Below are 23,343 nucleotides of genomic sequence, written 5' to 3'. Positions count from 1 at the left end.
GTGCAACAGCCCAATTGCAAACAGCCCTTATTTGGGTCAAAATGACATCTGGCAGTTATGTTTTGCAATACAGAGAGTTTTTGATGGTCAAATGTCAAAATTCTGGCAGACGACTAACTTGGTCGGATGTGCTTAAAGGTTACGCATGCGCAATTAATTTCCTTCTATATTACATATAAAATAGTTGAAGTTCGATATCAATTTTTACCATGATCAAGCGCATACCCACTATATCATCATACATCATTGGAAAGATTAATGCATAATCTTTTGAAAAAAATGCATGTCATTAAATTCTATACGCGCAAACTCAAAATAATCACCTTAGAAAAGGCAAACCGGTTTTGACAGCTGTGCAGACAACCATTTTGGGCTCAAATAGTATGACCTACTTTCAAAGCCGGGAACCATCAACACAAAAAGTAGAGCACAAAAATGGCTTATTTTCTTATTGCTTACAAATATACCTTCAAGTTGATACCAAAACCAACCATTTGCAATGTATTTTACAAATCCTAGGCAGCATGCACTCAACAATGTGTGCTAAGTATCAAACTGACTGCATGTAACCCTAAAAACAGGAGTTCCGGTTTGGGGTTATGTGACCGTCAGTTTGACTACTTATAAATCGAGCACTGTTATAGATTAAATCTACTCGATTAATGTAGTTATTAGACTTTGACGTCTCTCGAGTAAATCAAGCACAGTCGGTGCGTCACAGACAATCAAGGAAGCTGATTTTGCGGACCAAGTTAGATCGTAAGGCAATAAAGATGTTATCGATAAGGGCGTGTGGCGAAATTTGCCTTTGAAAAGAAGGACGCGTGGCGAAATTTGCCTTTGAAAAGGGCAGAGCGGCGATCTGGGAGGGTGGCGTGGCTTTTCGCCACGCTAAAATGGCCTGAGAAAAACACTATCTATACTTAGATGCTCAAAACCATACCCATATCTATAATTGTAGTCAAAAAACACACCCCATAAAATCGGCACACTCCTATATACCCGTATATAGGAAGGTACCCCCCCCCTTCCCAGGATAAAATTGCAGAATAAAGAGATATAATACACAATCGCAATTTAAAATGAGAAACTGGGCAATTTTCAAACATTAACATTGTCTTGGACCTTTAGTAAAAAGGCACGCAGCAATTAGCACAGTTTGTACAATGGTAACTCCTCTGACATTGTACTACAATATCCATCATGGTAACTCTGATAACAAAACACGACACTATTACAGAAAGATTCAATTTCAACCTTCCTCGTATTGTCACTATAACTCAAAATTTGCAGTTCAAAATGAAAGAAATAACAGAGTTCTTTAACTAAGATGAGTATATGAATTTGGTCAATTAATAACCCTGAACAAGCAGGATGACCGTTATCTTAAAAGACTGATATATTTTTTATTAACAAATGCAACAGAAACATGTTCATAATACATATGATTTAACTGAAATAAAGACAAGGTCGGCTTCTTTTTTAAATGCCATGGTTGTGATGTATCTCTAAACAAGAGCTATAAACATCTGAACCCTATGTGAAACCAATCTTGAACAGTTTTTGTAATCATATCGTGGCTTTCAGTTCATCTATTTGTACCAGAATTGTTTTCTCAGGCACACTTTGCAGACTAATAGGTAAAAGGGAAAACAGTAAAAAGTTCATATGCCATTAGTCTGATTGCACATGTGATGAAGTTGAAAAGCAGAGATGCATGACTGATGCATGAAAACGATGTATAAATGAAATATTTTGAAAGCTTATGTATAGTAGCATTCAACTTAACAAAAACTTGACACATTACACAAATGACAGATGTTAACTTAGAAGGGCTGCAATCAACTTTTCATGAGATAAGAGCAAACAAAATCAATAAGATTGTGTAATAAAAATCAAATAAAACTAAAAAAAATCATTAGAAATTGCAAATGATGTTTCTTGTCATATTTTTCTTGGTCATAATTATTAAAAATTTGTACGTGTTAAAATTGTACATGATACAATAACTTCGATCAAACAAAAGGTTTGTCATTTTTAAGCCAACTAGTGTGAATATATTGCACACTTCCATCAATAATAAGCACAATACAAAATATTGAATAAGTATGAAGACGGAAAAACAGTTACTTTTCAGTCAAATACAGTTCCCGACTTCGCTTCATTCCCTCTAAATCAGCATACACAACTTCACTTGTTTCTGTGACAGCCTCATATTCAAGTCATAAATCCGGATCAATCGAACCTTCTCCATATTTCCTGCATTAAACACACGGAAAATATGGAACTTGTCCTTCATTTCCTCAGCAAACTTGATCTGCTGCACAGAGATCTCAAACACTCCTTTCTCGCTAGACTTTGTACTCTTTACCTCCACAAAGTCTTTGATTTGAGTCCCATTTTCATCGACAAAGTTTACGACAAAATCATATGGTGCCCCTGTCTCATCTTCACTGTTGTTCCACTCATAACTCGAGATCTTGCCCTGTTCCAACTCCCTCCTCAGGTATTTGTCCACAAGTTCCTCGCCCCACCGCCCGATTCCCAGTTCGTCCTCTCTCATGTCGTTTGATTGGAGGATGCTCTCAGGTGGCTGAAGGTCCATACCGGTACCCAGTTCATCAAAGGCGTAGTCTGTCACCATGTACTTCCATATGGGGTCACCTGGAAATAATACAGAAACAAATACATGGTAAATACAAGGAGTTATTTATTTTCATATAAGTTGAAATAAGCTGTAGAACATACAATGTAATTATTATGTGTCTGAAGCTATTTCAACTTGTTTTTCACAATTAATATTAATCAATTATCAATCTTAATTATGGTAATGGTTTTACTAGAATCAACAAAACACACACAGCAAATTTACCTACGGTTGTTAAAAACATAAAAACACATTTTTAATGTGAACAAAATTGGCCTTAATACCAAGATTGCACTCTGCAGTCTGTAAAGATGCTCCTAGATGGCACTTTGATATATATTTTTTCCAGTTACCAAGGAGTCACTTCTTAACATAAAATCATATTAGCAAAGTACTGTCCTGAATATAAGCCTATATGGACTCCACAGTTTTTACCAGGCTGACACTTCATGTATGCGCATGCACTAAGCCTTGCTTTCTCAGAACACATGAGTCGCGTTCTGAGAAAACTGGTCTTAATGCATGTGCGTAAAGTGTCGTCCCAGATTAGCCTGTGCAGTCTGCACAGGCCAATCAGGGACAACACTTTCCGCTTTTATGACATCTTTCGTTTAAATGAAATCTCTTCTTAGCAAAAATCCAATTTAGGCGAAAAAGTGTCGTCCCTGATTAGCCTGGGCGGACTGCATAGGCTTATCTGGGATGACGCTTTAGGCACATGCATTAAGCCCAGTTTTCTCACAACGCCACTCAAATGATAATTAACCTTGATCACAGTTGGGGAATATTGGCCATGGGAATTATTTTATTACCAATTTTAAATTGTAGATGCTTTCGTGGGAGTTATCCAGATTGTAAGATTATGGGAAAAATACCAAAAAATACCAAAGTAGAGGTGAAAACCACCAATAGCAGCTCACCTTTTCTGAGATGTTTAGTGGTGCCAAACTCAAGTGGAGCCGGGAAGTGGTGATGGTGGTGGTGGCGATGATACTCGTGGTGAGACAGAGGGACTGTTAAAGGACAAAATACGACGTTCATATTCAAAATTATTTGAAACATCAAAACAAAGGCTAATTCAAGATAAAAAATTTAATTATTCAATTCAGCTCAACTGCATTATGTTCAACTTGCCTAAGTAGAAGTTGCGGATATGTTAAAATTGAAATTTCTTCCTGAGACATGTACTTTATAGTTTACTTAAAAAAATACAGCAACTTGATTTTCATATAAGATTTTTTCTGAACTGGTATTTTCACAGTTTTTTCTAATGGTTTATCTGAAGGTGATGATGCCTGCAACATACAACATTGAGTCAACCTCAAGGTTGACACATTGCAAGAATTAAAAAAAAACTTTTTAATTAAGTGTGTTTGACTTCTTAATTGAATATTGACCAATGAATTACAGTTTAAAATACATATACAAGATACCATAATGTAATTTCAGGGACAATAGGACTATATATACTTCCAAAAGGCTTGTAATCACATTGTAAACAATCCATTGTATCCGAGTAGTTTTGAATTCCCAGCAATTCTGACATACTCTGACAAAATTCGGCGGCGAATTAAATATATTACATTTGTAAACACAATATTTTTTTATTGCAAACTCAGTAAAATGATCTTATTATGTGGTTGAGGCAACCTAAAACCAACACATTTTGTCTGTTTGTCTCATACCTGGCTCACACTCCTCAGGTACAGTGGTGTGTAGCCCCTCCAGGTCACTGGAATGTCGCTTGCTCTGCTGCAGGTGCTCTTCTGTTTCAGATAGCTTTCGCTTTCCTGGGAAAAGGGCTACTCAGAAATAGTCTTAGTGCATAACAAGATATGTGTTTGTCAGAAACACTATGTCCCCTTCTGGGCCGCTTTGAACCTATATTTGACCTTTGACCTTGAAGGATGACCTTGACCTTTCACCACTCAAAATGTGCAGCTCCATGAGATACACATGCATGCCAAATATGAAGTAGCTATCTTCAATATTGCAAAAGTTATGGCAAAATGTTTAAGTTGGAGCAAACTAACACAAACCAACCAACCAACCAACAGACAGGGCAAAAACAACATGTCCCCCCACTATAGTGGTGGGGGACATAAAAATCACCGTAACGAATAGTTAGTGTGTAATGAGTCGACCTATTCACAGAATACAAATAGATCATGCCTTTCCGCAATTTGAATTAGAGACCAAAGAAATGCAACCAACATGTCTTTACCAATGGTGTATATTTGTGGAAAGTTATTTGAAAGTTGTCTCATGAATGATGAAGTTACAGTCTTTATGTCAACAAATTTATGCATAGTACCAATCAATCAAGACTGATTCACTAAATTTGATTTTTGACCTTGAATTGTGACCTTGGTCATAAATTCATAATCGTAGCGACCTGGTCCTTGGGAACATTTTTTCTGATCACTTCTGCTTAGTTATTTGAAAACAGTTCTACTTCTGACAAATATAATATATCCACTGAAAGTCCAACCTTCTAGAGCGACAATTATAATCCCCCTGCCCAACATTTCCATATAACAGCAAGAGTGTTAAGGCGTACCAAAAGCACAATTTTTTACATAAGACATATTAGCCTACCAATATTCCCCAGGAGATAATATTGGGCATAAACAGGACTGGAGACTAAACAAACATCTTTACAAGTGGGCATTCAAATATTTGAACTTCCTGTAAATGGACTGGTTGAAATCTAGATGTCCCTGATAGTGTCCCCCACCCCAACACAAAATTCAAAATCAAATACCTCTCAGGCATATTCCCCATGAGTCAGCATCTGCTGCCCCATATAGGTGCATCACTTCATGGTAAATAGGGCATAACAATAAAAGACAATTTGAAGTCAACACTATAGAGCAACGAGAGAACTGAACTATCATACTTTGAATCTCTGTATCCTGATTACTGGCTGCAGCCCCCTCTACATGTTCCTGGGGTTTGTCTGTAATCTCTAGTTGTCCTTGTTCTGTTCTCACTTCACGCCTTACTCTCACCTCATCCGAGTGAGTAGGTTTACCTTCTGTGTCAAATGCATGGGCAGGCCTAGCAACACCATCATCAGGGTGAGTAGTTCTCACTCCCTCATCACTGGGATAGGCGGAAGTGGCTGTTCCACTTGCTGGGCGTAATCCCAGAGTATTAGAGTTATCCACCACCCGTATATTGCTAGGCAGATCTCGCACTTGACGCATGTAGTCTTTGCCTTCTGGAGGTGGCCATATCTTGGATGTTTCCTCGCTCTTAGTATAAACTAGAAACAAGTAAAATATTTCACCTTAGTAATATAGTGAGTTGTACTTCTCCTAGGCCACTCTTTAAATCTTAAAAAAAAATATAGCTTTATTCTTTTTAAAATATAGTTTCATTTGATGTCCATGCGTTTCCATTTTCTTTTAAGTTTTTCATCAACAATCAATTAAATAGTATTGGGGCCTAGTGCTAGGCATTGGTAGCATGTGTGAAACATAGGCTTCAGTCAGTATACATCACACTCAACAATGAAACCTGGTTATGAATTGTATTCAACTTTGGCAAAATATTATGAATGTATAAATATGTGAACCGACGTTAAGTTTTCAATTATGTTATATTCACAGTCAGACAGCTATGATGTAGACACAGCTACCACAAAAACACAATTCATAAGTACATGCACTTTTAATACTTCTCGGCAATTAAACGCTCGAAGTTTGTGGTAAAGTGACCAATATTGTACAAAAGGTCTCAATTATGGGTCTATGTTCATGTACAAGTATTTCTTTACTTGTTATTCCGATTAATTCACAACATGGATTAGTTATTTAGATTGTTTTGCGAGTAAGCTGAATTTACTGCTCTCCCAAACAAGAAAACCTACGACTGACTTAGGAATGTAGGAAACGTTTGAAATGTGGCAAAACTCTGGCTGAAAATTGGCCGAGACCCACCACACAGAAAATGGCCAAAGACAGGCCCGAAAGTGTAACCAGATTTGAGTGTTTGTGTGGATATTTCAAGAGACATCTTGGCCCGATTACAAGAAATCATGCCGCATGTGTTAAAAGCGTGCTTGTAAGTAATTTTCTCTTAGTTTTCTTGATCAAATACAAAAAAAATAATGCCAAACTACCTCACAGAGGTAGGGAACTTCCATACTTTTCCTACATAAAATAATAATGCATTTCTTTTGTAGCAGATAAACAGCACACCAACAAAAGTATAGAACCATTTGCTTAATTTAATCATAAAGCCAATTGTACACTGAAAGTGCTTATTTACTTACACAATAAATATTAATATTCCAAATGCAAATTTAAAAATCAGACAAATAATGGCTATTCATCATGACATTTCCTTCAAAAGCAACTTTATACATTCTTGATGAAAAATAAAACTTATAAGAGATATTTCTCAATTTTTATGTGCAACATAAAAAAAACATCGGCTAAAGATAATAAGAAAGTGAATTGATATATATAGAATACCACACCTTTTCTTACGCCATGTGATTTCTCTGCCACAGGAGGCCACGCCCTCATGACAGGTGCCCCCTCCTGGTCCAATGCTGTGACTCCACCCCCTTCTCCAATGTCCACCTCATACTCTCCTACTTCTTCTGCATCTGTGAGGGAAGTACACGAAAACTGCTCTCAATGTCTTTAAAAAGTAGTAAGACGATTTTAAGTGAAAAGGGATTACTCCCACATGGCCATAGCTCACAACCCTGGCTCATTTATTTCCCGCATGAAACCTCTTTATGTTGTTCTGCACCTTCGTTTAATGTCTCACGCTAATGTTGAGTTAGTACCGGTAGTTTAAGGTTGAATAGGGGTTCGAACATGTGACCACTTTGTTCTGGCTTTACCTCTAGGATCATGATCTGCTCTGTCAATAAATGAAAATCTACAGCTGTTTTGCTTTACAGATATATTATCAATAATATTATTGGAATAGTTGAACTCTGGATCTCCAAAATTTCATGCACACACAAAAAATCCTTCAGTAAAAACAACACTGAACCATTCTATGTATGACAGGTAGTGTCATTCAAATAGTTATAGTTGATATAGTATATGATTTCCTTTAAAACTGTTTCGGTAAAAAATCACTTGCAGAATAAAACATTATAAACATGTCTATTCAACCCAATGGCATCACAGGCCTTCACAGGAACAGAAACTTTACAATTACAATTATAACAATCAATAATAACTTCTTTACTTTAATCAAAGTGTTTTGTATTTTTATCAGTGAGATATCTGCCCCCAACAATGTCAGCAAATTACTATGGAAAGCATTAAGGAGCTTGTGATTAAACATTGATAAATTCCAATACTTTCAAAATCAGACAGGAGTACTTAAACACAAAATAAGCCGCACTTTAGGAGAACCGGGCATGTGCGTTTAAGTCATCACAGATTAAACTGTGCAGTCCCAACAGCCTTATCAAGGATGACACAATCCGACTTTGCACGAAAATTCTATTAAAACATAAAGTGACCTCCCTGATTAGCTTGTGCAAATGCGCAAAACTCCAAATTACACTAAGCACAACTACAAATTAAAACAAGAGCACCGCATAACGGGTGCCAATGCTAGGCTGCGGGTGCATTTTTGAATAAATGAAAGCTTGTTAGATTTTTTTTTAGAGGTCACAGTGACCTTGACCTTTAATCTAGTGACCCAAAAATGGGTGTGGCGTGTAGAACTCATCAAGATGCATCTACATATGAAGTTTCAAAGTTGTAGGTGGAAGCACTTTGATTTTAGAGCCAATGTTCTAAAGGTTGACAAAATGCCAAGGTTTTAGCATGACGGGGACGGCGGACGACACGACAACGGACACGACGAGCAGGCTATGACAATACCTCGAGTTTTCTCCGAAAACAGCCAAACTAAAAATTTCCCGCTCTACTCACAGACTGGCTCAGGTTCTGGTACAGGCTCTGGCTCAGGCATTTTAGGCGCAAGAACTGTCCACACGTCAGTCTCGGGTAACTCCGGGTTGTCGTCTGCGTTGTGCCGTGCAAGCAGGATCTCTGCTGTGTCCGTTGTGTTACCAGCGATGATGTTGTTCACCTCAGAAAGGAAACCCCTGATAAATGGGACAAAATCATGTATGTTATTCCATATAAGTCTTAAGAATCATTAATAAGGTTTGAGCTGTATCTTCTTTCCTTTCGATTACTTTTTACACCATTTCAATGTTTTTCAATTGACAAGTAAACCTACTAAAATTTTATCTGAGCAAGCTAACTCGTACAAAGCAGATATGCAATATGAAGTGCACAAATATTTGGTAACTCTAGCTTTAAAGAATTAATAAATTTGTGTGTATCTACATCTGTTACCCTATGAAAATTAAACATTAAAAAGTAACGTAATTACTCTAAGTTTTCAGACACATAAAGTAAAATTTGGAGACAAAAAATAATGTGACTGAAAATTTAGAAAATCTTAAATATTGCATGGACAATTGGATAATATGATGACATATGAAAAGCGTCCATTGTATCAAAGACTAATAGAACATGCTTGTAAAATACCATGCCAAAGCTTTCCTACCTGTACCTAGAATGATATAGAACAAAAAAGTAAAAACATTAAACATACTGCTTACTTCATAAGATTGGGTTAACCAATTGTTTATTACCCGTATTTACTGATTCACGTAATTGTTATGGTTAATTGCCCTCAGGCATTCATCTGCTAGGTTTTATGACCTTTATCTGCTTGTAAAAAAAGTATGAACGAAGTGTCACAAGATAAGGGAAAAACAGGTCAGAAATCAGGTGTGTGTGTTTCGAAGTGTATAAGCCTCTTCATAGAATGCATCTATAGAGTTTCCCCTAACCCTGTGACCTTTCATGGGAAAAACATCCATTTTGAGCCAAAGTGGGTCAAATTTACCTCAGCTTCCCAGGTATTCGCCAAAGATATAATTTGATCCAAAAAGACCAGTGCACTGTGGCCAAACAGACCTTATAATGTGCTCTGGTAGAGAGGTTCATCTGTGGCTTGTTGCAAAATGTAAAGGAGCCATGAAATATTATATTTTACCGATATGCCCTACATTTATATATAGAGAAGTTAGTATGCCGAATAGTGGTTACCTTAATTAACTTATGGGGAATAATATGTTATGAACTTCACCTGATTATGTTTTATTCTTATGTTTTACCTCCATACTTATTTATTGTAAATGTTCAGTAGTTATGTAATGGTTAGGGATAAACATGTAGTTATTTAATGGCTTAAGAAATTCTACACGATTGAAATAACAAAAATCAGGCAAAATAGTGCTGTTATACACACTATACAAACATTTAGAGTCATTAATTATAAACAAAAACCGGTATGTCTGAAAATTAAGAGTCACACAAAAATTATGATTTTGGCTAAAAAAGGGGTTGTCAAAAAATTCAGTGTCCGAAAACTTAGAGTAATCATGGTAAATGAATTGAAATAGAATTTCTGTATCAGTAAATTGAATAATTCCACCTGCACCTTTTAAAGCAAAGAAGCCATGATAAAGTCCGCAGTAACTAAATAGTCAAAGTGACAAACCTCAGCAGTTGTTAAACTAATCATACACCTACCCCTTAAAAAACTACACTAGACATTCTTATTGCAAAGCAAAGAATCTCTAATTCCAATGACTGAGTTCACATAAATACAATAGTTTGATACATGAAATTAATTCATAAAAATAATAATCTCACAAAAAAATCCATCCAAATACATGAGGGCCATCGGCCCTAAGGCGCTAACCTAAGACCAGAAGGAAATAAATGACTAAAAATGAGACTTCTAGACTGTTAAAAGGTTTCCAATCACCCAGCTTCAAACTCAGTTGAGATATCATTTGAACGAATATCTTGACCAAGTTTCATTAACATTTAACTAAAAATGTGACTTCTTTAGTGTTAACAAGGTTCCACTAAAGCCATATAGCAAAAACTGCTCTGTCCCCTGGCGGTCATGTTTTTCAACAGACCAGCATCATTTTTAACTCTGCACTGGTATCATCAAAACTAATGTTAATTAACAAGGTTTTACTAAAGCCATATAAGGAAAACTGCCCCATACCCTGGTGGCCATGTTTTTAGACTAACCAGAACCATTTTCAAACTCAGCAGAGGAATCATTAGAAAAACTGTGTTTACCAAGTTTTATGAAGGTTGGACTATAAATGTGACTTCTTGAGTGTTAAAAAGGTTTTACTAAACCCATATTAGTAAAACTGCCCCATCCCCTGGCAGCCATATTAGTAAAACTGCCCCACCACCTAGCAGCCATGTTTTATAACCAACCGTTACCATTTTCAAACTCAGATGATATATCATTATAAACAAGAAATTTGTTTGTCAGAAACACAATGCCCCCTTCTGCGCCGCTTTGATTTATAAAGAAAAATTATCAATTGGCAGGTACAAATAATTATCTCCCTTTGAAGATTATTTCTTCCCATGGATTTGTTTTTTTAAACTTATACCTTTAAGGATGACCTTGACCTTTAACCACTCAAAATGTGCAACTGCATGAGATACACATGCATGCCAAATATCAAGTTGCTATCTGAAGCGACATAGATGAGCATTTTTTCGAAACCTAAACGCAAAGTGTGACGGAAAGACAAACAGACGGACAGTCCGATCACTATATGCCCTCCTTCGGGGGCATAAAAATGTTCTGACCAATTGTCATGAAGATTGTATAATAGATGTGACTTCTTGAGTGTTAACAAGCTTTTTCTTTAATTTGACCAAGTGACCAAATTTTTTACCTTATGTGACCCGGTTTCTAACGCCACCATGATATTATTGGAGCAAATGCCTCTGACAAAGTTTGAAGAGTGAACAATAAATGTGGCCCTCAAAGTGATAACAAGGTAAATCTTAAGGACGCACGACGGACAAAAGGAGATCAGAAAAGCTCATCATCAGCACGTAGTGCTCTGTTCAGCTAAAAAACAACTCTATTGCTCACCTAAGGGAGGCGTAGCAGTCACTGTTTCCTTGACTGAAGTGCCGAGCCACCTCCCTGTAGATGTCTGGCAGAGAGCCAAGGTGCTCCTCATGGAAAAAGAATGTTGGTGGGCAGATCACACACTTCTCCTCCTTCACCACTAATGTGTCCTGTTTCATCCCCGTCAGCCAGTACGTCACCTCCAGCTTCTTGGTCTAAAATGGAAAGAAATATGAGCCTCACTTTGCATGTGCATAACTGGCTAATCAGGGACAACACTTTCTGCCTAAACTTGATTTTCACTAAGAAAAGAGTTCATTCAAAGGAAAATACATTAAAAGTGGAAAGTGTCGCCTGTGATTAGCCGGTGCGGACTGCAATCCTCCCATGGCTAGTTAAAGAGTCATTGAAACATAATATTTTGGACTATATTAAAGTAGAACAAGAGATGTGTTTGTCAGAAACACAATGCCCCCTACTGCGCTGCTTTGATTTATTTTTTATTTTTTTTATCATTTGGCAGGAACAGATAATTATCTCCCTTTGAAGCTTATTACTTCCCTTGATTATTTTTTTTTTTACCTTTGACCTTAAAGGATGACCTTGACCTTTCACCACTCAAAATGTGCAGCTCCATGAGATACACATGCATGCCAAATATCAAGTTGCTATCTGAAGGGACTTAGAAGCTATGAGCATTTTTCAAAACCTAAACGCAAAGTGTGACGGACGGACAGATGGACGGTCCGATCACTATATGCCCTCCTTGGGGGGCATAAAAAATGATAAAGGGTCATTATTCTGCCAAAACTCATTGCAGCCAAAAACCATTTCTTAACCAGCACCTTCACATTAAGGTCAATCAACTGTGAATGTTTGAGTGAGATCTGCTAAGAAGTTAAAGAGTAGTTGAAACATAATACATGTATTTTGGACTATTTTATAGAAGAACAAGTGATGCATTTGTCAAAAACACAATGCTATTTATTGCGCTGCTTTGAAGCCATATATTTGACCTTGAAGGATGACCTTGACCTTTCACCATTCAAAATGTGCAGCTCCTACACATGCATGCATAATATCAAGTTGCTATCTTCAATATTGCAAAAGTTATGGCCAATGTTAAAGTTTTCGGACAGACGCACAGACTGACAGACAGACAGACAGACAGACAGACAGACAGACAGACAGACAGACAGGAACAGACAGACAGACAGACAGACGACAGACAGACAGACAGACAGACAGACAGACAGACAGACAGACAGACAGACAGACAGACAGACAGACAGACAGACAGACAGACAGACAGACAGACAGACAGACAGACAGACAGACAGACAGACAGACAGACAGACAGACCAGACAGACAGACAGACAGACAGACAGACAGACAGACAGACAGACAGACAGACAGACGACAGACAGACAGACAGACAGACCGACAGACAGACAGACCAGACAGACAGACAGACAGACAGACAGACAGACAGACAGACAGACAGACAGACAGACAGACAGACAGACAGACAGACAGACAGACAGACAGACAGACTGACTGACTGACAGACAGTTTAACTGCTATATGCCACCCTACCGGGGACATAAAAACAGATGAAGGGCAATTTATCTGCAAAAACTCATACTGGAAAGGTACAAGGTTTGACATCTTTGGAAAGATTTTGAGAATGTTCCCCCAAACAGGATCAAACCGATGATCTCTTTATTGCTAAGTGGACACGATATCCACAACATGGTTGAAATAGGAACAGAGAATAACTAATAGCCATAAGTCTTTCAATAAATGATGATAACCAAACCTGTTAACCCTCAAGGATATGCATGGAAGGAAAATCCCAGAAATCCTAGTCCCACATAATTCAACTCACCTTAAACAAAAATACCACTATTTATACTTTAAATACATATCAAACCAACCTACCTGGAAAAAATTGGCCTCAGCCAACATCTGCCTGGTGTTCAGATCCTCCAGTACAGTGTATACATCCTCATAGCGTGCCATCAGGTATTGTTGCACCAGGGGAACTATACGGTGGAAGTACAACTGAAGTTCCGGACAAGGTTTGATCATTTCTGGGGCAGGTTTTATCTCCAAAATGCTGTTTAGTTTTCGTATACCACATATATCCAGGACAACCATGATATGCTCCCATTGGACGGTCTTCTCCACAGCTGCGAAATTAAAATTTAATGTAAATTGAGCATTTTTAGTTTGGACTGCATAGAATGTGTTAGCTGTTTATGTTTGTGATTATTTAAAGAATATTTTTTTATACATTGTCTGGAACTGAACTAATACCTAGAAACACACAAAAAATTATTATTACCAAATGAAGTCACTATAGTTCAAATGACCATGCCTAACTTCATGGTTATTTTGTTTGTAATTAACCCATTTATGCCTAGCGTCTAGAAAAAAGGCCTTGGAAAACAGCGTAGACCCAGATGAGACGCAGCATGATGCGGCGTCGCATCAGGGTCTGCGCTGTTTGCTTTAAGTAATTTCTGTAAGAAATATTCTCAATATAGAAATAAATATACTAGACATCCCTAATTTTGGAAATAAATTGATCCAATTTAGAAGGATGGGAGAGTCCACTAAGCATAAATGGGTTAATGCAATTTTGCGCAACAAGCCAGTATTCCTTGAGTTTGGAAGATCATCTATGGACTCTATTAGCTCACACTTTTTCCTTGTAACATCAAGAGCCTGTTTTCAAGAGGCTGTGTAATGTCAATGGCATTTTGACGCATGTAAAGTTCAAATATTTTATCATACACCTTATTTCAAGGACATTATAATGACGATTGTAAAGTTACTATTTTATTCAAATGTCAATTGATGAACTTTCAAGCAAAGGCAAGCACATTTCAAAGATCATATGACCTAATTTCAAGTTAAACCCATTTATGCCTAGCGTCTAGAAAAAAGGCCTTAGCAAACAGCGCAGACCCTGATGAGACGCCGCATCATGCGGCGTCTGATCAGGGTCTGCGCTGTTTGCTTAAAGGAATTTCTGTAAGAAATATTCTAAATATAGATAAAAATATACTAGACATCCATAATTTTTTAAATAAATTGATCCAATTTAGAAGGATGGGAAAGTCCACTAGGCATAAATGGGTTAATTCAAAGAATGAATGAACCTTTCGTTGGCGATGCCTTGCTCTTGTGTGGAGCCTTGTCTCTCACATCTATGAAGTGCACCCAGTCCTTGTCTGCAAACATGGCCTCCAGCTCCTTGCTGTCTGCGATCAGTGGGAGATCTGCCGCCCCCACCCACACACCTCGCTTTGACGGGAACACCTGCAGGTGAGGTGAATAAAAAGAACAATAATATCATTTCATGACAATTTGCAACTGCATCGTCCATTAAAATTGAAGCAACCAAGTTTTTGATCTAGTAACCCAGTGGTTTACGGTTACCTAAAAAATTTGAAATTTGTTGGACATTGTTAGAAGCCATGTTTTAGAATGACATAATGTTTTTTTACTAATCAATAATGATTACACAACAAATAATTGAATCAAACAAAAACAATTGTCTTGAAAGAAAGAACTTCATTATACTATTAAAGGGGCCTTTTCACAAATTTGGCATCTTTTGAAGTTTTTAATTAAATGCTTTATATTGATAAATTTAAACATTTGATCTTATAAGCTCCAGTAAATAATCACGAATAAAATTAAACAAGAAACCGTCGGAGACGGGTGATGCTCCCCAAAGACGTTTTTTTGTCACAATATTGCACTATATATTCAGATAAAAGGAAACCTCTTGAGGGCACAGTAGTTGGGGGGACAATAATTTTTTTATAGAAAATTTCAAATTTCAAAGGGCCATAACTCTGTGAAAAATCATCCGACCAGAACCCGCTGATTATATGCACATCTCCTCTTGGTCGTGAAGCTTCCCATAAAGTTTCATTGAATTCCAGTCCTTAGTTGCTGAGAAATAGCCTCGGACAAGAATTGCACTTTATGTACAGTTAATGGAAAATTTCAAAGGGCCATAACTCTGTAAAAAATCATCCGACCAGAACCCGCTGATTATATGCACATCTCCTCTTGGTCATGAAGCTTCCCATAAAGTTTCATTGAATTCTGGTCGTTAGTTGCTGAGAAATAGCCCGGACAAAAATTGCACTATATGTGCAGTTAATGGAACATTTCAAAGGGCCATAACTCTGTGAAAAATCATCGGACCAGAACCTGCTGATAATATGCACATCTCCTCTTGGTAGTGAAGCTTCCCATAAAGTTTCATTGAATTCCGGTCATTGGTTGCTGAGAAATAGCCCGGACAAGACAGACGCACAGACAGACGAAGCGGGGACTTTATGCTCCCCCCAAAATAAATTTTGGGGAGCATAAAAAAGGAAAAAAAAGTAGGCCGCAGCAGGGCTCAAACCAGTGACACCTGGTGTCCTGGAGTAAAAACCAATTAGACCGCTTGGCCATCCTGCCAAGTATGTATTAGGGATGTATTTTATACTTTATATAAGCAATCTTCGTAGTTTCACAAAATTAAACGACAACAGAATTCTCAAAATTATTCAATCGTTTCGCGTTGCAACACTTTATAATTTTCAGGGTTTTAAATCGTCAAAAGATGCATATAATGGCTATATTAGACCATGGTTAATGTTCAGTATTACTGTTTCCTCACAAATATCATAACTAAAACGAAAATTTGCGAATTTGAAACAACTTTTTTCAATTTTGTCAATTTAACAAAACGTGAAAAGATCCCTTTAAGTGCTTTGGTTGTCCATGTTGATTATGAGAAGTAATACAGTGAAGATTTTGTTGATTTTTAAACCCTTTCCCACTCAGAGGCAAAGTGACACCTGCTATGTGCAAACCTTTCTCACTCAGTAGCAAAGTGAAAATGGCTGTATGCAACCAGCATTAAACCAGAACAGACTGCGAGTTACTCGCAGACTGTTCTGGTTTTATGCTGTTTGCTGCTCATCAGTATCTAAGTATTGGAAATCACGCCTTTATAGCTTGAATCTAGTAAGAAAATCTTCATTAAATATAACATTCTAGGAGACTACAAACAAGTCAAAGTACTTATCTAAGTGGAAAAGGGTTAAGTGGAATTCAGCATGTATCAAGTAAAGAATCAATGTTTTACCACATTACGCATACCCACCTTCTCATTTTGAAGCCTCTTCTTCACCGACTCTCGGAGCACACTCAACCCAAACTCTGCATTAGGATTGCTCTGAATATCTTCTGGTCGCAGTATCAGGGCCTGACCAATCACAGTCAAGATATGCAAGACATCCGTCAGTACCTTGGTGTCTTTGGGTGTCTCTGTTGTGCATAGGAGTACCATGAGCTCAATGTATTCCTCCACTTTTGGCTGCCTGTCTACCTTCCCCTCCTGTATGAACATGTCCAGGAGATCCTGTCTATCTCGGTAGTACAGCATGATGGTCTGCTTCTGACCCACCTTTGAGTGAAAAATAAATAAAATAATTTAACATAATATAACAAGAGCACGACATAACGGGTGCCACGCTCGGCTGCGGGTGCAGTTTTGAATAAATGAAAGCTTGTCAGATTTTTTTTTTTTTTAGAGGTCACAGTGACCTTGACCTTTGACCTACTGACCCCAAAATGGGTGTGGCATGTAGAACTAATCAAGGTGCAGCTACATATGATGTTTCAAAGTTGAAGGTTGAAGCACTTTGATTTTAGAGCCAATGTTCAAAACCTTAACAAAATGTTAAGGTTTTAGCACAACGCGGACGACGAGCTGGATATGACAATACCTTGTTTTATTTCCAAAAACAGCCAAGCTTAAAACTACTTTATTACATTTAGAATATTAGCATATTTTACATATATATTTCATGTTTACCTATTACAAAGTACATGTATAAACCATATGGTTACTAATACCCTGTTGTATCAACTCTGGTCCATCTGTGTAAAGCGTGATATTATGTGTTATATATATTATCTGCCAAATGACTTTGAAGCCACTTTCTGTATTTATGTTTATATTAATACCTGTGATGAAGACTTTGGCCCAACATGTTTAGTATTTAAGAAAATTAAATTAACAAGAGCTCCGAAGTCAGAGACAGATGCCCCCCCCCCCCCCCCCCCCCACTCCCAAAGAGGCCCTTGACACCCATCACTCAATCCTTTGATGACATATCAAACTGAAACCAGTTTAACACTTAATGTCACAGTGACCATGACCTTTGAACTAGTGACCCGACTTTCAATAGGGGTCATCTACTGTCAAAGTCCACAGGGGTTCTGAAATATTTTATGAGTCTACTTGTCCAGGGAAAAGTTGGACCCACAAATTCACTTGTCCGTACCAAAGAAGTACTTGTCCTTACTTTTAAGATAAATAAAGGAAAACATCATTACTAATTAAGCAAATAATACAAACATACACTTTTGTTAAGTTCTATTTTTTATTATATACATAGTTAACTAGAAAATACAAGCAAGATGTGCAAACAATAAGAACACGTTTAAGTCACACATGATACCATCTCGGATATTTAATAATCTCAACATGACTAGAAAATTCACATGAAATAAAATAATCTCCGCTAAATATAAGTATATAATTATCCGCGTATAAAGGAAACTCCTTACAAAATTTACATTTACACACACCGGTAACGTTTTCAATCCAAGGAAATTCAATTAGCCAAGACTCAACAAATTCTCGTTTCCGCTTGGCGTCGTATGCTTTATCATATTCATACTTGGCTTTTCTCTTCTTTTCCGAAGCCGAACTGATTTTATCATTGGTCTGATTAGCCTCATGGCTTGACGTTAAAGTGGTTTTATTTTAAAAAATTGAATGCAGGTCGGTAAAACATGTTTGCGGCCATTCGCAATTTACGAAAAATGTTATCTAATGCGTGATTGGCTGTTGCTGTACACGTGCGCTGGTTTCTCTACTATAAATGTTACCTTATGCGTGATTGGCTTTTGCTATATACGCGTGGACTTGTTTACTACATTAAATAATTATTATCGGAAAATAACCTACCTACAGTTAAAAAAGTGTGCTAGTTCGTTTTTTTTTAACGGAAAATATTGAAGTTTCGTTCTCGAAACAAAATTTACCACGGAAATTTTACTTGTCCCCGGACAAGCCAGCTTTCAAAAGCTGCTTGCCCGGAAGGGGAAATTGACGACTCGGACAACTCGGACAGCATATTTCAGAACCCCTGGTCCAATGCACATGTGAATTATCAAGCCAATCAGTCAATTTGTTGACGAGTTATTGATCAGAAACAATTTATACACTTAATGTGACAGTGACCTTGACATTTGACCTAGTGACCCAAATGTCAAAAAGGTTCATCTACAGTCCATGGCCAATAAACATATGAATTATCAAGCGAAATGGTCAATTTGTTGACCAGTTAATGACCGGAAACTATTTTCACAATTATAGTGACAGTGACATTGACCTTGTGACCCCAATTGTAATAGGGGTCATCCACTGTCACAGGCTAATGCACATGGGAAGTATCAAGCCAATCAGTCAATAATTTGACGAGTGATTGGTCTGAAACAATTTTCATACTTACTGTGACAGTGAACTTAACCTTTCACCGAGTGACCCAAATTTCAATAGGGGTCATCTACTTTCCAAGAGCAATGCACATGTGAAGTATCAAGCCAATATGTTCAATATGTTGATGAGTTATTGATCTGAAAAATATGGTCTACCAACAGACAGACCGATCAACCAACTGACATCCAGCAAAACAATATACCCCCTCTTCTTCAAAGAGGGAAATAACAAACGTCACGTGTTAGTATGATATATTTTATTTTGTAACCCACCTTTGTGTGAAACTCTTCCAACAGTGATCTGTGCTTGTCAAACAGCCCTGTCTTGTCTGCCATCCACACCTCATCGTGTCTCAGCATTCTTCCTGCAACAACTCGAAAGTTATCGTCGCTGGCCCTGTTTGGCACGAATATGATTGGCTCCTCCCGCAGTAAGGCATTAAAATCCTGTCGGCTCATTACATTGTTCAGATATTCGTACACATTCTTCATATGGGCAAGTGAAGTACAAAACGTAGCTGGCGTCTCAGGTTTCTCCCTCTGACTCCAAGACAGCAACAGTTTCTTTACGATGTCAATTTCCACACTGTTCTTAAGACCCAGGAACTGAATCAAGCTGCTGGACTGAGGTCTGGCATCGAGGTACAGAACTTTATCAGCCAATATCTTCACCACTGGATCAGACCAAAGATACAAACATGAAGATTCTTTCATCGTGACTCGTTGGTCCTTTTGAACATTCCCATCCAGATCCAATGACGTTTTCGTCTCTATCGCTGGTAACCATGCAAACTTCTTGAGAACAATGCCAATAGATGTCTCCGTCTCTTTCAAGACTTTTCCATCTTTATCCACAACGCTAGTGCTTGTGAAAGGAGAGAATCTTTCACTGAAGTATTTGTCAAGGTATAAACAAAGAGTCTTCATTTGCTGAACAAAGCCTAGGTTGGGTTGGTCTGTTGTGGACTGGAACTTGTTCTCTTGGATAAGACATGAGAGTTCCTCAGAAAAGTAGTCCTTTATAATGTATTCCTCCTCTTGTGGCCAAAACTGGCTGTGAGTACTCCATAATGAATCCGCCTAGAAAATAGTACCATGTATAACCATAAATATCTTGAGGGGAATTTTGTAAATGGAGTGCTCTTGAAATGTTGTTTAGACCCAGAAATCTTTTAGCCTCAAATAGTCATAGTAGTAGCAAAACATTTTTGAAATGCTATGTAATTCTGGCATGAGACAAATACATCTACAAAATTGCTCATATAATCATGTAGTTTTTGTACAGCATTATAATTATCATATTTGATAAGTAAGTGTGTAAAGGAATGTGAACAAGTAAATGCCACAGTATATGCGGTATTTATATATCCTTGGTTTGATGAGAAGTTTGAAATACATAGCATTTCGCCCAAGAAGTTTGAAACCAAACATACTTGAAAGTTATTATTGTGAAAAACTAGAATGAGAAATCATAAATTTGTACATACAATTTGAATAGAATTGTTTACTAAATGACCATTAAACTTGAGTGATTGAAACACACAGCCTGTAGGTCTTTGACTGCTTTGTTTGCCAAGTTTGTGCATACAGACAGACAGTCACTGTGCAGAACTTGGAAGCCTTCTCTACATGGTCTAATGCTATCTATGTGGGGTGGGGTAGGGTGTTTTTTGTCTATAACAACAAACTTCCCACAATTTCAGATAATTGAAATCACTAACCAAGTCTTTCCTTTTCATGACAACATCTCTCTTCCTCACTGAGAAACCCTTGTCCACGCCCAGCTTCTGGAAGAAGCTGAACCAGCCAGCGGCACTGGAGCTGCTCATTTGGGCTTGCAGGTACACTGGCTGAAGCAGAGTCCAGTCATAGCCTGAAACAACAGAGTCAGTCCTGAGAGGTGAAATAAGACCAAACCTTTGAGGCTTCAATACACATTTTGACGAGTTAGTTGCCCCTTAGAAAATCAAATTTAATACAAGACGTTTCTTACTAGATTAAAGTTGTGAAGGCTTCATTTCCAACCCAAAGATACTGAAGATACTCTAAAGATACTCTAGCAGCAAACAGCATAAAACCTGAACAGCTTGCAAGTCACTTGCAGGCTGTTCTGGTTTTATGCTAGTTGCATACTGCCATTTTCACTCTGCTACTGAGTGAGAAAGGTTTAAACATCGCTCTACAGTATTAAAAGCCTTAGACTATTGAAGACTTCTGTTAGAGAGTCTGTTCCTAGGTAGAAGCAGAGCTTGGTACCTTCGGGGTGAGCCACGTCCTGAGAAAACTGGGCATAATGCATGTGCGTAAAGTGTCATCCCAGATTAGCCTGTGAAGTCTGCACAGGCTAATCAGGGACGACACTTTCCGCCTAAATTTGATTTTTGCTAAGATGACACTTCATTTTAACAAAAAATGTCATAAAAGCGGAAAGTGTCGTCCCAAAAAGTGTTGTCTCTGGGACGACACTTTACGCACATGCATTATGCCCTGTTTTCTCAGAACGTGCCTCGGGGTGATCACGAGAATCCTCCTAGAATCGAGACTGAACATGGAACCTACTTTTTGCTGCATGAAAAACCATATCTTTATTGCCACTACAACATTGAGAACTAATAATGGTATGAAAAAGTTAGTGGAAAACGATATCCTTAATTCTTCTAATGGGCATGCTAAATTACATGCCTATGCTTATAATTCTTGATCATTAATTAAACATTTCATTGATTTTCATGTCTATTAAGAGCTGAATGGATATCCCAAAACACTTTCAAACCATTTTGTACCAAACAAGATTCACTCACCACTGAATACTGCCTGAAGGTCAACATCGTTTCCGTACTGTGGTGGGAAGTGTACAGGCACATCTTTGACCCTCCGCCTGCCGTGATTGGTCAGCACCACGGCAATGTCCTTGAGAGTGTCAAGGTTACACAGCGAAGGCTGCTTGTCCAGCTCCTCCTTGATGTAGACTAGGTAGGACACGAGCGTCTCATCTGACTTGACCTGGAAACAAAGCCAATGCTCAATCAATAGTATTTTTTAAATGATATTCTGAGCAAAAATAAGCAATTAATGAAAGTGAATTTCAATTCAATATTTTCAACATGAGGAATTTGTTTTTCTTGAACATGAAGTTGAATTTACTTTTGCTTCTCATTGAACAGGAATGCTACTGAATTTTAAATGTAGATAAGTAATTCAATATCTTCTAATACTTTAAATTGCTTCCCTTAAATGATAGCTGAGCACTGTTTCAATGTAACTCTACCTCAGCAGCAGTCGCAGCTGATCAACATCAATACACTGAGACTACTGAAGGGTACCAATACAAAGGAGTACCACAACAGCACACACTATTTCAGGGGGTGTTTGGGGTAAGGTGGGGATGGGGCATCAAGGAAGCATAAAACTACCTAAAAATCTGAAATGAGCCTCCGCCTGGGGAAACTGGGTAAAATGAATTTGCGTGATGTGTCATCCAAGGTAGCCTGTGCTGTCTGCACAGGCTCATAAAGGACAACACTTTTTTTATTAAAGGAAGTCTCTTATAAGCAAAAATCCAGTTTAGGCAAAAAGTGTTATCCCTGATTAGCCTGTTCCGACTGAACAGTCTATTCTGGGATACTGTAAAACCATTAAATTTCGTGTGGTACTAATTTTCGTGGATTTCGTTGGTCCACAAATTCAAGTACCAACCATTATTTATACATTTTTAATCCAAAATCGGTCATTTCCGAATGTCATTTCCGACATTTTCTTGTGTAGTCAGTTGTCCGAGAAACACTATATCAGTTTTTCTTTTTTTATCATCATCGTTAATATACGTTTTATTAATCATGGTTAATAAATATAATAAATAGAATTACCAATTGTGGAGAAAAACAAATTTCTTTTACGTGACGTCGTAAAATTAATAGTTTGCAGATTTATCAAATATGTCAATATGCGCAAATTAAATTTAAAAGAGACATAACGGTTTTCACACTTATTACTCAAGAATTTCTACTAGGGGATCGATTGCGCTGAGAAGTGCAAATATTGTCAAAACAACATCGATGGCAATTAGGCAGCAGGGACCCATAAGTGGGCCGCTTTATTGCTCTTATCGACAATTATCGGAAACACTTTCATGCTTCAGTGCACA

The 23,343-nt window shown here is 37.7% G+C and overlaps 1 protein-coding gene across 2 annotated transcripts in view; it reads right to left on the bottom strand.

Annotated features, from left to right (window-relative positions):
• Positions 1-1,375: 1,375 nt before the first annotated feature.
• LOC127851922 (uncharacterized) overlaps positions 1,376-23,343 on the bottom strand; it is an 88,084-nt gene continuing 66,116 nt past the window's right edge. For both annotated transcript variants that reach the window (XM_052385914.1, XM_052385913.1), the window contains exons 26-38: positions 22,001-22,202; positions 20,921-21,072; positions 19,473-20,279; positions 16,792-17,094; positions 14,780-14,939; positions 13,554-13,804; positions 11,633-11,826; positions 8,563-8,738; positions 7,134-7,265; positions 5,547-5,915; positions 4,333-4,437; positions 3,568-3,660; positions 1,376-2,664 (exon numbers count right to left, since the gene is read on the bottom strand). In XM_052385914.1, coding sequence (XP_052241874.1) covers positions 2,171-2,664; positions 3,568-3,660; positions 4,333-4,437; positions 5,547-5,915; positions 7,134-7,265; positions 8,563-8,738; positions 11,633-11,826; positions 13,554-13,804; positions 14,780-14,939; positions 16,792-17,094; positions 19,473-20,279; positions 20,921-21,072; positions 22,001-22,202 — 3,438 coding nt within the window. In that variant the 3' untranslated portion in view covers positions 1,376-2,170. The remainder of the gene's footprint in view (positions 2,665-3,567; positions 3,661-4,332; positions 4,438-5,546; positions 5,916-7,133; positions 7,266-8,562; positions 8,739-11,632; positions 11,827-13,553; positions 13,805-14,779; positions 14,940-16,791; positions 17,095-19,472; positions 20,280-20,920; positions 21,073-22,000; positions 22,203-23,343) is intronic.

Source organism: Dreissena polymorpha, chromosome 11 (assembly GCF_020536995.1).
Source record: "Dreissena polymorpha isolate Duluth1 chromosome 11, UMN_Dpol_1.0, whole genome shotgun sequence".
Classification (NCBI taxonomy): Eukaryota; Metazoa; Mollusca; class Bivalvia; order Myida; family Dreissenidae; genus Dreissena; species Dreissena polymorpha.
This window is presented reverse-complemented; position numbering and strand designations above follow the sequence as displayed.